This window comes from Diabrotica virgifera, chromosome 3, assembly GCF_917563875.1.
Source record: "Diabrotica virgifera virgifera chromosome 3, PGI_DIABVI_V3a".
NCBI lineage: Eukaryota > Metazoa > Arthropoda > Insecta > Coleoptera > Chrysomelidae > Diabrotica > Diabrotica virgifera.
In genome coordinates this window covers 178,185,463-178,197,972 of record NC_065445.1, presented here as the reverse complement: position 1 = coordinate 178,197,972, position 12,510 = coordinate 178,185,463, and the positions used below count along the sequence as shown (strand labels likewise).

Sequence of the window (12,510 nt, the reverse complement as noted above, 5' to 3'; positions counted from 1 at the left end):
GGGGCTGCTAAATACGAATACGCCGTTAGAACACACACTGGAGCACCTGGTGCTCAAGGCACCAGGTGCTCTGAAGTTGCATCTGAAGGTGCATCTTCTGAAGTTGCGTGAGATTTCGGTACCAAATTCATGCAAACAAATTACTTTTGGGTTTTTGGGGTTGTTGAACACTTGAACACGAGTATGACTTAGATGAAAGATTCTGGAGTATCTAGTGATTACGATGATCAATAATAACGCCAACGCATAATAACATTTTCATAATAGAATGTAGCAAGTCGATCTGGAAATAAATAATGGAAAAACATTGTCAGATATAAATAAAGTTCATATCAATTTTATATATGCATAATAGAGGAGGGCATTTGACACAAAATAAATCAATTTTTAAATACAGCACATAGAGACTAGCAGATTTTTTAATTATGTTCAGGATGACGTCAGGAAAAAAGTCTACTATTCAAAAAGGGGTGGAAATGCCTAATTGCACTTTAAAGTGCATAAAATGCATCCAAAAGTGCATCAACATGTCAAAATCAGTATACTAAGGACCACATTTTGTTATTCGCGGGTTTTTTGGGTCACTGAACACGAATACGCCTCAGAACCGACCCACAGATCATCTGGTACCCAAGTTTTCGGCATTTAATTGATGCAAATGGGTTACTGGAGGGGATTTGTGGCCTCTAAATACGAATATTCCATCAGAACTGATCCCTTCTGTACCTGGAGCCCAAGCTAACTGCAAGGGGCGTCCTCTTCTGGAGTTTTGAGGGATTTCGGTATAAAATTGATAAAAATGAATTACTTGAGGGCTTATGAGGTTGATAAACACGAATATACCATCAGAATAGACCACCAGATCACCTGGTGCCAAAGGTCACTGCAAGGGACGGCATCTTCTGGAGATTCGAGAGCATTCGGTATTCAATTGATGCCAACGGATTGCTTACAGCTTTTTGGGGTCGCTAAACAAGAATATGCTATCAGAATTGAATTCCGGAGTACCTGGTGTCCAGGAACGCTACTAAAGCACGTTATCTTCTGGAGTTTTGGGTGTCTTCGACATTAAATTGGTGCAAATGGATTACTCAAGGGCTTGAAGTCGCTAAACATGAATACGCAATCATAACCGACCTCCAGAGTACCTGGTGCATAAGATCACAGCAAGGGGTTCATTTTCTGGAGTTTCGAACGTATTCGGCATTTAATTAATACAAATGGATTACTGGAAGGTTTTTGCGGTCGCTAAATTGGAATATGCCATCAAAACCGACCCCTGGTGCCGAGGGTCACTAAGAGGCGTCATCTTCTGGAATTTCGAGTGTCTTTAGTACTATCTTGATGCAAATGGATTACTCATAGGTTTTTGGGGTTGTTGAATACGAATACTCTATCAGAACAGACACCGGTGTACCTGGTGCCTATGGCACGCCATCTTCTGAAATATCTAGAGTTTTCGGTACTAAATTGATGCAAACGGATTACTCTTATGTTTTTGTAGTTGCTGAATACGAATATGACTTAGATGAAAGACCTTGGAGTATCTAGTGACCACGAAGGATCACACTATCAAAATAAAATATAGTAAATCAATTTTGAAATAAATGAAGGAAATATGCTGTCTGACATAAATTGAGTTTATATTTATAAACAATTAAAACATTGTATAGCACAACATAGTTATTTTAATAAACAGTCTAAGTAAAATAGCAAAAAAAAATGTTACCAATTTGAATGTTTTCTTTGAACAGCAACTCAGAAAACCTACGAGTACTCGGTGTGTACCAATTTAGTGTCAGAATGCCTCAAAATTCTAAAACATGATGTTCATAGCAGCCACTCTGGCCACTAGAAATGCATGGGGTCAGTTTTCATTTCATATTAGTGTTCAACAAACCCAAAAACCTATAAGCAATTTGTTTATATCAATATTCTCGAAATTCTATAAGATGATGTGCCTTAGCCATCGGGTGCTTTGGTGTATGTTCTGATGGTGTATTCGTATTCAGCAACCCCAAAAATCCATGAATAATTCGTTTGCATTAATTTAGTATCAAAAACTGAATATGACCTGCCCTAGGCGCCAGGTGCCCTGGTGTCTGATCTGATGGTGCATTCTTGTTCAACAACCCCAAAAACCCATGAGTAATCCGTTTGCATCAGTTTAATGCCGAAACCCCCCGAAACTCCAGAAAATGAGCCGCCTTAGGCACCAAGTGCTCCGTGGGTCAGATCTGATGGCGTATTCGCTTTCAACCATTCCAAAAACCCTCCAGTAATCCATTTGCAAAAATTTAATGCCGAAAACCCTTGAAACTCCAGAAGATGACGTTCCTTGCAGTAACCATGGTCACCAAGTGCTCGGTGGGTATGTTCTAATGGCATATTCGTGTTTGGCGACCTCAAAAACCCCCCGAGTAATTTATTTGCATCCATTTTATGTCAAAAACCCTCGAAACTCCAGAAGATGACGTGTCTTAGTAGCGATCCTGGGCAACAAGTGCTCCGGAATTAAATTCTGATGAGATATTCGTAATTAGCGATCTCAAAAACCTGTAAGTGATCTTTTTGCATCAAATTGATACCGAAAACCCTCGAATCTCCAGAAGATGACGTCCCTCACAATGGCCTTGAGCACCAGGTAATTTTAAGGTCTATTCTAATGGCATCTTCGTATTTAACCACCTGAAAATCCCCCAGACTCCAATTACATCAATTTAGTGGCGAAATCCCTCGAAACTCCAGATAATGACGTGCCTTAGTAGCGACCCTGGGCACCAGGTACTGAGGAGGTCAATTCTGATGGCATATTCGTATTTAGCGACCCCTAAGACCCGTGCGTAATTTGTTTGCATCGATTTAATGCCGAAGACTATCGAAACTCCAGAAGATGACCTGCCCTAGGCTCCAGGTACCCTGGTGTCTGTTCTAATGGTGCATTCGTGTTCAATAACCCCAAAAACCCATGTGTAATCCGTTTGCATCAATTTAATGCTGAAAACATCCGAAACTCCAGAAAATGAGCCGCCTTAGGCACCAGGTGCTCCGTGGGTTAGATCTGATGACGTATTCGCGTTCAACCATTCCAAAAACCCTCCAGTAATCCATTTGCAACAATTTAATGCCGAAAACCCTCTCGAAACTCCAGAAGATGACGTCCCTTGCAATGACGTTTGGCACCAGGTAATCCGGTGGTCTATTCTGATGGCATATTCGTGTTTAGCGACCTCAAAAACCCGTAAATAATCCGTTTGCATCAATTTGATACCTAAAGCCCTCAAAACTCCAGAAGATGACGTCTCTTGCAGTGACCTTGGGCACCAGGTGACCCAGTGGTCTGTTCTGATAACATATTCGTGTTTAACCACCTCAAAAACCCCCGAATCCAGTTACATCAATTTAGTGCCGAAATCCCTCGAAACTCCAGATGATGACGTGGCTTAGTAGCGACCCTGGGCACCAGGTACTCCGGAGGTCAATTCTGATGACATACTCGTATTTAGCGACCCTTAAGGCCCGTGAGTAATCCGTTTGCATCAATTTAATGCCGAAAACCATCGAAACTCCAGAACATGACGTCTCTTGCCGTGACCTTGGGCACCAGGTGATCCGGGAGTCAGTTCTGATGGCGTAATCGTATTCAGTGACCCCAAAAATCTTCCAAATAATAAATTGTCTAAGATCTTGCTAAAAATGTCTCCGCAAAACTTTGAAATTTTGTTAAATAAAATTGGGCGTAACATTCAAAAATAGGATACAAACGTCAGAAGAGCTATCGCTGCCAAGGAAAGGTTGGTTATTACTTTACGCTTCCTGGTAACCAGTGATTCGTATTCCAGTCTACAATATATATTATGTTCAAGGTATCCAAACAGAAAATATCAGAAATAATTCCAGAAATATCTATGCAGTGCTTTAAGACGTATCCTCAGAATTCTTCGATTCTCTAAGTCTGTCCTTGTCACTAAGAAAAGCAAAGCTTTTGAATACATACCATTCTGATTTGTACACTTCCTTAGCCCAATACAAATAAAGAATCATTAATAAGAATCCTCTTAAACTTAAGAAAATATATTAAATATTTCATGAGGAGCATGTTGTATATTTTATTTTCTATATATAAAAATTCTTTACATCTTCCTGTTCCAACTGTTTTCTTGCCTTTGGCTTTTTCCTTCTCTAAGAGTCTAATAAACTTAATATTTTTTTGTTTTCCTTGTACACCCTCAACATCAAAAACTCTTCCAATTTCTTTCTAAGAATCAGCTGTTTTATTCTTGTTATAATGAAATTTATTCTTTGGATCCCATAGATTAGAATGCTTACTAAATATATTATTGGATTAATAGTAAAACATCTTCCCTGGATAAATCCATTTTAATATTTCCTACCCGTCTACTTATTTAAACAGAAAACCAATTATGTGATTTACTCCACATAACCTGAGCAGGTACGCACAACGAACGATAAATAAATTTTCGCTGGTAGAGCACGGCGTCCTCACTGGTAAAAATTTGCGACGCAAATTCTTTCGACGAAAATTCTTGCGACGTACCATTAGTTCAAAACGCACGAAAAATTTACCAATGCGGACGCGCCATTATAGATGCTACTTGTTCTCAATACTACAATATAAACATGAAAGTTGGAGATTGAAGCAAGAACACATAAATAAGCTACAGTCATTTGAAATGTGGTGTTCAGGAGGATGCTTAGAATAGCATTGATACAGAAGAAAACGAACATAGAAGTATGCAAAAAATGAGCAAAGAATTAAAAATAATAGACACAATAAAAATATCAAAGTTACAATATTTGGGACAGGTAATGAGGGGAAGGCCATCCCCATATGAAATGCTAAGATTGATAATACAGAGAAAGATAAGAGGAGGAAGGAGTATAGGAAGAAGGAAAGACTTGCGGATACCTAGAATTCCTCAGCGGTCGTCCCGGCACAGGAGCGCGTGCGCGAAAACTAGTTGTAATTTTAAATCTCACAAGTAGTTAGGTTATCAAATTATTGGTTACATACAATAAGAAATAATATTGTATAAAATTAAAAATACCGTCTCTATTATAATAATTATTATTGTATACCTTGGTAGAAGAATAATATTTCAAATTAATTTTTATACATTTGAACATGTTTTGAACTATTTTTAAAATGGCCTATTTTTTTACATGATTTTTACACTTTTGTTTTGAACGTCAACATATGTTATGAAGACGAAAATGGTTTTTGAAATATTAGTAATATCATAGTATATATCATAGTACATATCATAGTAATTATAGTTATTTATGATATAAGTGTTAAAAGCACACGTTTAAGGCACGCATGTGAAAGTTTGCAGAATGAGCGATAGCAAGTTCTGCAATTCACATGAGTGCCTTAAAAATGTACTTTTTAACACGCATATCATACAATATTTTTTCTACAAACGTAATTACAGGACAATATCTACAAAAACTTTTACTTGAACTTGACTGACATTCCATTTTTATATTTTTTTGACATTACATCAAAATTGTCTATACGGTCAATACGAATTGCAGTGCCATAAAAATTTTAAAGCACTAGTGCCTTAAAGTAGCATTTTTAACGCTCGTATGGAGTGCTAAAAATTGCATTTTTAGTACGGTTGTAGAAAAAATAATTTATCCTCTTATTAATATAAATATTTTAAAATCTTTAATAATAATTAAAACAAGTCCACACGTTTTCTTGGTTGCATTTTTAAATGTGTCCGCCTAAATGTATGCAACCAAGAAAACGTGTGGACTTGTTTTAATTATTATTAAAGATTTTAAAATGTTTATATTAATAAGAGGATAAATTTTTCTGTTATTATAAATAATTACTATGTGTGTGTGTGTGTGTGTTCACAAAGAGGGGATGGCATTAGATAAACTTTTTGCCACAGATATTTGAAAGTTGAAGATTGAAGATGTCATACTCATTAAATTTTTATTTTAGAATCTTTAAGAAATTGTATGATAATATCATTAACAGTTTTGATATTGAAGCTTAGTAGGTGTGAAATGTTCAGCGGTAAACTTACATTCCGCTCATGAAGTCTAGCAATTAGTGCTTTCGTATGGTATTTATTAAGTTAACAATTAAAGATTATATGATTTAAATCTGCAGTAGAGTAGTTATCACATGAACAGAGAGAGGTGATACGCATTCCTATTTTAGCTAAATGTGCAGCAAAATTGCCATGGTTTAATCTTGAGCGACTTAGGGATGTGGAATAAAATCGAGTAACGTGATAGTCAAATATATGTGGGATATTTTGCGCAAGTTGTGGGTATATGTAAGTGTATGGATTCCTCGAAGTTTGTACAAACTTAAGCCAAATAGTTTCCCATTTCTTTCTTATTTTTTTTATGCAATTCTGGAATGTAATCGCTGGAGATTGTTAAATCTACTATTTCATTTAAAGTTGCTGAATTCTTTTCCATTTCATCCACTATCTCATTTTCTTTGAATCCGGCATGTCCTTTTACCCAGATAAAGACCAAGTCACTGCTATTATTTTTAAATCGAGCGATTGTCTTACTGTGATATTACTATGATATTACTATTTCAAAAACCATTTTCGTATTCATAACATGTTGACGTTCAAAACAAAAGTGTAAAAATCATGTAAAAAATAGGCCATTTTAAAAATAGTTCAAAAATGTTCAAATGTGTCAAAATTAATTTAAAATATTATTCTTCTACCAAGGTATACAATAATAATTATTATTATAGAGACGGTATTTTTAATTTTTTCGTTAGAAAAGTAAATAATACACGTCTAGTCTGAATAATATTGGCTAAAACTCTGGCAACCCATTAATTATGATAGACTAGTAAAATAGAAAAACAATATTATTTCTTATTGTATGTAACCAATAATTTGATAACCAAACTACTTGTGAGATTTAAAATTACAAATAGTTTTCGCGCACGCGCTCCTGTGCCGGGACGACCGCTGAGGAATTCTAGGTATCCGCAGGTATACCTGTACATAAATATAGTTTATATATAGATAAAGAATCCATTTCACGAAAATGTCGACATCCAAACAATACACAACCGTTCAAAGCGTTTTAATAGTGAAGTAATTGTAGAATAATTTGTTCAATTTTTTGAATGGAATTTTATTTCGACATGCCGCTCTGGGACCCTTGAATGTCAGGGGCCCCGTATAATTGACACGGCTGATACGGCGGTAGCTACGTCTCTGTACAGGAGGATGCTTAGAATAGCATTGATTGATACAGAAGAAAACGAACATAGAAGTATGCAAAAAATGAGGAAAGAATTAAAATTAAAATTAATAGACACAATAAAAATGCCAAAGTTACTGTCCGACAAGTCTCTCGTGAATGGGCGGAGTTTGTACTACGCAGAGTGAGAAAACTTTAGGGCAGAGAAAGATGAAGTATAGTGGAAGATTTACGCTTGAGTTCACGCTGGAGAATCATTAAAAATTTTACAATGATGTCAATATCTAGATGATCACAGTAATATTAGGTATTTTTAGTACGATACTATCTAAAGAAATGATATTGTTCCGAAGCTATTTACTTGTGGTATCTTATGAAAAAATGTACTATTTTATTTGGGAATAAGCTGCAATTTAAGTTTGAAATTAAATTTATTTGACTTTTCGACTTTCACTTCGGAAATTGTTATCAAAATACAAAACAATAAACTAAACAAATTTTGTTTTGGTTGCTTTATCTGACTCATTGATATTGAAAATTCAGACATATATTATGCCTATATTTTAAAGTGGATGATTTGAATGATATTGTCAATATTTATGATAGGAAAATAAAAATAGTACATTGCTAAAGAAAAGAGATTTTCAAATAATTTAATGATTAAAAGAATAAGGGAAACATTTTTGGTTAGGTATGATATACAGTGTGAAAAAGCTCTACATAACGAATTGTTCACATAACTTACACAATAAGAATTGTTCACATAACTCCTTTACATTATTTATATTAAATGTGATATTTTCTGATGCTACATACGATTTTAAGCTGGCCCAGACCAGCTCAATTGGATTAAGATCTGGGTGATAGGGAGCTAATCTTAAAATTGAATGTCCATGTTTTATTGCAATCTCGTCTATTGCATAGCGAACATATGTTGGTTTATGTATTTTAACTAAATCGTAGAGTTCCGTCTTTAGCATACCATTGTTTATTGGAATGTTTCTAGCCTCTAACCATTTCTCTATAATTTCTTTTGTTGATGCTAATGTTGGTGCCTTATCAATTTGTTTGTTGTGGTAAGGTGCATTATCTATCACTAGAACACCTTGTGGAGGAAGATTTGGTATTAGTTTGTTTTCAAACCATTTACTATAATTTTCAAATGACATATCGTCGTGATAGTCGCCTGTTTTTACACCAGATTTGAAAACTAAAGCAGCCCCTTGAATAAAACCACACTCACCACCAGCATGCACAATATTCAAACGATTTCCTTTTGATGTGGGCTGCTTACACCTTCCTTCGAATCATCACTCCAACTTTTGCGTGTGGTATGTGTTGAGTGGATGTATGTTTCATCCATATACACTATAGGGCGACCTTCTTCTCGGTACCTATTAATAGCTTTTAAATAGTGTATACGAAGCTTTTGGATGTCATGTCTCTCCATTAGAAGTTTTCTATTGGTTTTTGTTTTTCTCCCAACGGAATCCAATGTCTCTTATAATTAATCTTAAAGATTCTTGACTACCTTGATATCCTACATGATCTTTGACTTTAGAAAGAATATTCTTCAGCTGAGGTACTTCTGCATCACTTATATGCATATTATGAATAATATGCCTTAAAACCCCTTTGTCGACATCGTCAATAGTCTGCATCTTTTTTTCTTTTACAATATGTTTTCTTGGAGAGGAAAACGATGAGCATTGTCCTGTAATTAGATAAATATATTCCATTAGTGTTAGAGTATAGAAGTTTCTATGGATATCATATAAAATATAATATAGTTCAATCCAAAACCTTCTTTCAGTTTATCGAATTCTGAATCGGCATTTGTCAGATTTGACTAAAAGGTCATGCAAAATTAATGACGCACTGACAGAAGGGTTTGGCTTAAACTATGTAGGTATTTTTTACTACTTTCTCTATTACATGCCGTCTTCAATTTTTGTTTGTTCAACTGAGACTCTGTAAATTGTACTTTCGGAAACACCTGTCGCTGCTGCCACACGCTCTTTTATGCGATGGTGAGGTATTGTGACACCTTCTTCAACTTCCTTTTTCATAAAGGCTAACACATTAGCAATTATTTCTCGGCTTTGACAACTAATAGCCCGTCCGGATAATTTGCTCTTAAACTACATGCTACAATTAAATAACACTAATTTAGGTATAGCTACTTTTTATATTAAAACTATTATACAGAAAAACTTAAACGAAAAACTTACAACAATAAATGAAACAGAAGGTAATAATGATGTAAACAACCTATGGAAGAACTATAAGAATCTACTACTGGAGTCAGCTAAGGAAGTATGTGAAATAAGTAAAAAGAGTCAACAAAGAAACAGACAAAGTGGTTCGAAAAAATAAGTAGCAAGTAAAAGGGGAACAAATAACATGGAAACAATATCTGAAAGATAAAAACAAACGAGAGCTGCAATAACTATAAAAATGAAAGAAAAAATGTAAAAATATGAGCAATAGCAGCAAATAATTGGGAAAAATTCAGAGACAAAATGGAAAAGATAGCAAAAGTAACCAACACATTCTACGGAACCCTGAAGACAAGAGGAACAAAAAAAAACAGAAATATACAGAAAATATACATTTCTTGACCTTTAAAAAGCCTTCAATAACGTACCAAGACAGAAACTACGGAAAATATTAGGAGAAAAAGGAATGGACAACAAGCTACTAAGAATGAGCAAATACAAAAAATATACAATGAGAGCAACAATGCCGTAATTAGTAATAATTATTTAACATTACATATGTTTACAATAAATGGAGGTTTAAGACAGGGAGGAGCACTTAGCTCAAACAATATTCAGAATATTATAAGGACAAAATTATTAAGAACAAAAGAAATTATGCACAACAAGGAATAAAAAACTGAATGTAGTGCATAGAAATCTACAAAGAGTAGAAATCTCAGAAGGAGCATTTGCTGACAATGTGCTAATTGCAAAAAATTAAAAAGAACTTCAGAACAATTTGGAAATATGTAAAGAAGTATTTAACGAAAACGGAATGAAGGGAAATATCAACAAAACAAAAGTTATGCAGATAGGAGAAACAAGAGAGGAACTTGTGTACACATGACCAAAGAATGACCAAAAATAGAATAAGTTAAAGCTTTTACATACTTAGAAGTACAGTGGAACCCCGATTAGTCGGCCCCCGATAACCCGGAAGTCCGGCTAACCCGGACCGATTTTCATCAGATAAACATTTTGATTTTCAGTATTTTGTATTTTGACAACGACACTCGATTTGATTTGGGCGTAGAAACGTTAATAAAATTATTTTTCAATCAAATTGTGGCTTATTTCCCATCAAAATAGTTAATTATCAGTTAAACATTTCAACAATAAAAATGTATGTAATATAACATTTGAGAGATAATGTGTATTTGTGCAATTTAAACTATACGATAGTAAAAATGACTTATGGCACACGCCGGCAGAAACAACAGGCACCTGTCTGTAGTAATCCTTTTTTATTTCAAACTGTCTTAGCATTGTTTAAAAAAGACTAAAAGACTATTTAAAAAATTCTTTTTTAAGCAATGGTCTTCAGTTTTCACTGTTCTTAAATAACATAACATCGTTCCGATTGTGAATGTATTGTGTGTAGTACAATATTGTATTGTTCGCTTCCGTTTGCTTACGTTTGTGTTTGCGTGTTTTTAGTAATTCAGATGTGTAGGTACTGTGCATATTTATATATATTTCATGTTATTTCAATTCTAACGGAGTTTATCTGTAATTATACCGTATTTTATTCATTTTACCATATTCTCCGGCTAACCCGGATTTTCGATAACCCGGATCGACCGCTGTCCCGATTAATCCGAGTTATCGAGGTTCCACTGTACCTAATAATAGAAGAAACAAGATCTTTAAATGTTGTTCTGAAGCTATGTCTTTGTGTCAATTTTATAATTAACTATTTTGACTGGGAAATAACCCACAATTAAATTGAAAAAATAATTTTATTATTTTTTCAATTTAATTTTAATATTTTAATAAAATTATTTTTTCAATTTAACTGTGGCTAATTTCTAAATCAAAATAGTTAAGGATCTTTAGAAGAAGAAATCAATAGAAGAAAAGAGAAAACGCTACAATCATTGTATCTCACAATGAAAAAATAAATTATAATATGCAGAAAAGAAATACATTTGATTTTTATTAATACATGTATATAATATATTACAATTTGTCTACTTACCTTTCCAGTTTTTAATTTTAGCAGAGTTCTGAAAAGAACTTTTGCATAAAACGAGTACAACTAAAATGAAAAAAAATAATGCAACACTGTCAAAATATCGAATAGATCACAGTAGAACGGCTAGCGCACGAATGCCTTTACTGGACGTGGCTAAACCCCCACTTTCCACCCAGTTTTACGCGCGGTGACAACTTTATTTCACGAGATCCCTGTCGTACTGTACAATATTTGGGACAGGTAATGAGCGGAAGGGCATCCCCTTATGAAATGGTAAGATTGATAATACAGGGAAAGATAAGAGGAGGAAGGAGTATAGGAAGAAGGAAAGTCTGTTGGTTGAAGAGTTTTGAGGGACTGGTTTAAGCAGTTCTACAGAACTATTCAGAGCAACAGTAGATAGAGTAAACATAAGTAGTGATGTGATGATGATATTCAACTTGTGATTGTGAGACGCACTTAAAGAAGCAGAAGGATATATCCTCTTAAAAACAAAACTGTTTTTGTAATGTTTACTTATAATTATGCAAATTATTAGCATTAGGTATACAGTAGGATCCCCATTATCCGGGGTGACAAAAAACAAATTTTTTATGTTATTTTTTATTTATGTATTTATTTTTTTAAGTGTTTTATACAAGTATATGTGTACATACATACCATAATTTAATATACACATGTAAGTACATGCATGTCGATACATTTTTGGCATAGTAACGTAAGTCACCAAAAACGTTTTTGTAGAAAAACCATGTTTTTAATTTTAACCTGGTTAAGCTTATTTAAATTATACAAAATTTACCAGGGTGTTTTTTGAGGTCTACAGTTTAATAGAGAACAATATTTTTTAAAGTTTTTGTATAGTTTTAGCGGTTAATTGATACTTAAGTTATTTTACGGGTTCTAACATCTTGAGTCTTGATAAAAAATGTAACGTAAGCACACACATACGTCACTTTGACGGGAGACTGTAGCACTCAAAGTAATTTGGAAAGAATTAGAAACAATCGTTTATTATCAGAAACACAAAATAACGTTACAACAATTAATTAA

The 12,510-nt window shown here is 34.2% G+C and overlaps 1 protein-coding gene across 4 annotated transcripts in view; it reads right to left on the bottom strand.

Moving 5' to 3' along the window:
* Positions 1 to 12,510, bottom strand: part of LOC126882233 (gastrula zinc finger protein XlCGF57.1-like) — a 45,618-nt gene that overhangs the window by 29,636 nt on the left and 3,472 nt on the right. The window contains exons 2-4 of one of the 4 annotated variants that reach the window (XR_007697234.1): positions 11,461 to 11,520; positions 9,161 to 9,369; positions 8,472 to 8,935 (exon numbers count right to left, since the gene is read on the bottom strand). The exons of 2 other annotated variants lie outside the window; for them this stretch is intronic. Coding sequence is in view for 1 of the 2 variants with exons in the window: in XM_050647054.1 (XP_050503011.1) it covers positions 7,967 to 8,390 (424 nt within the window). In the remaining variant the exon portion in view is untranslated. Of the gene's footprint in view, positions 1 to 7,966; positions 8,936 to 9,160; positions 9,370 to 11,460; positions 11,521 to 12,510 lie in introns of those variants that run through there. One more of the 4 variants, XM_050647054.1, reaches the window with a different exon arrangement.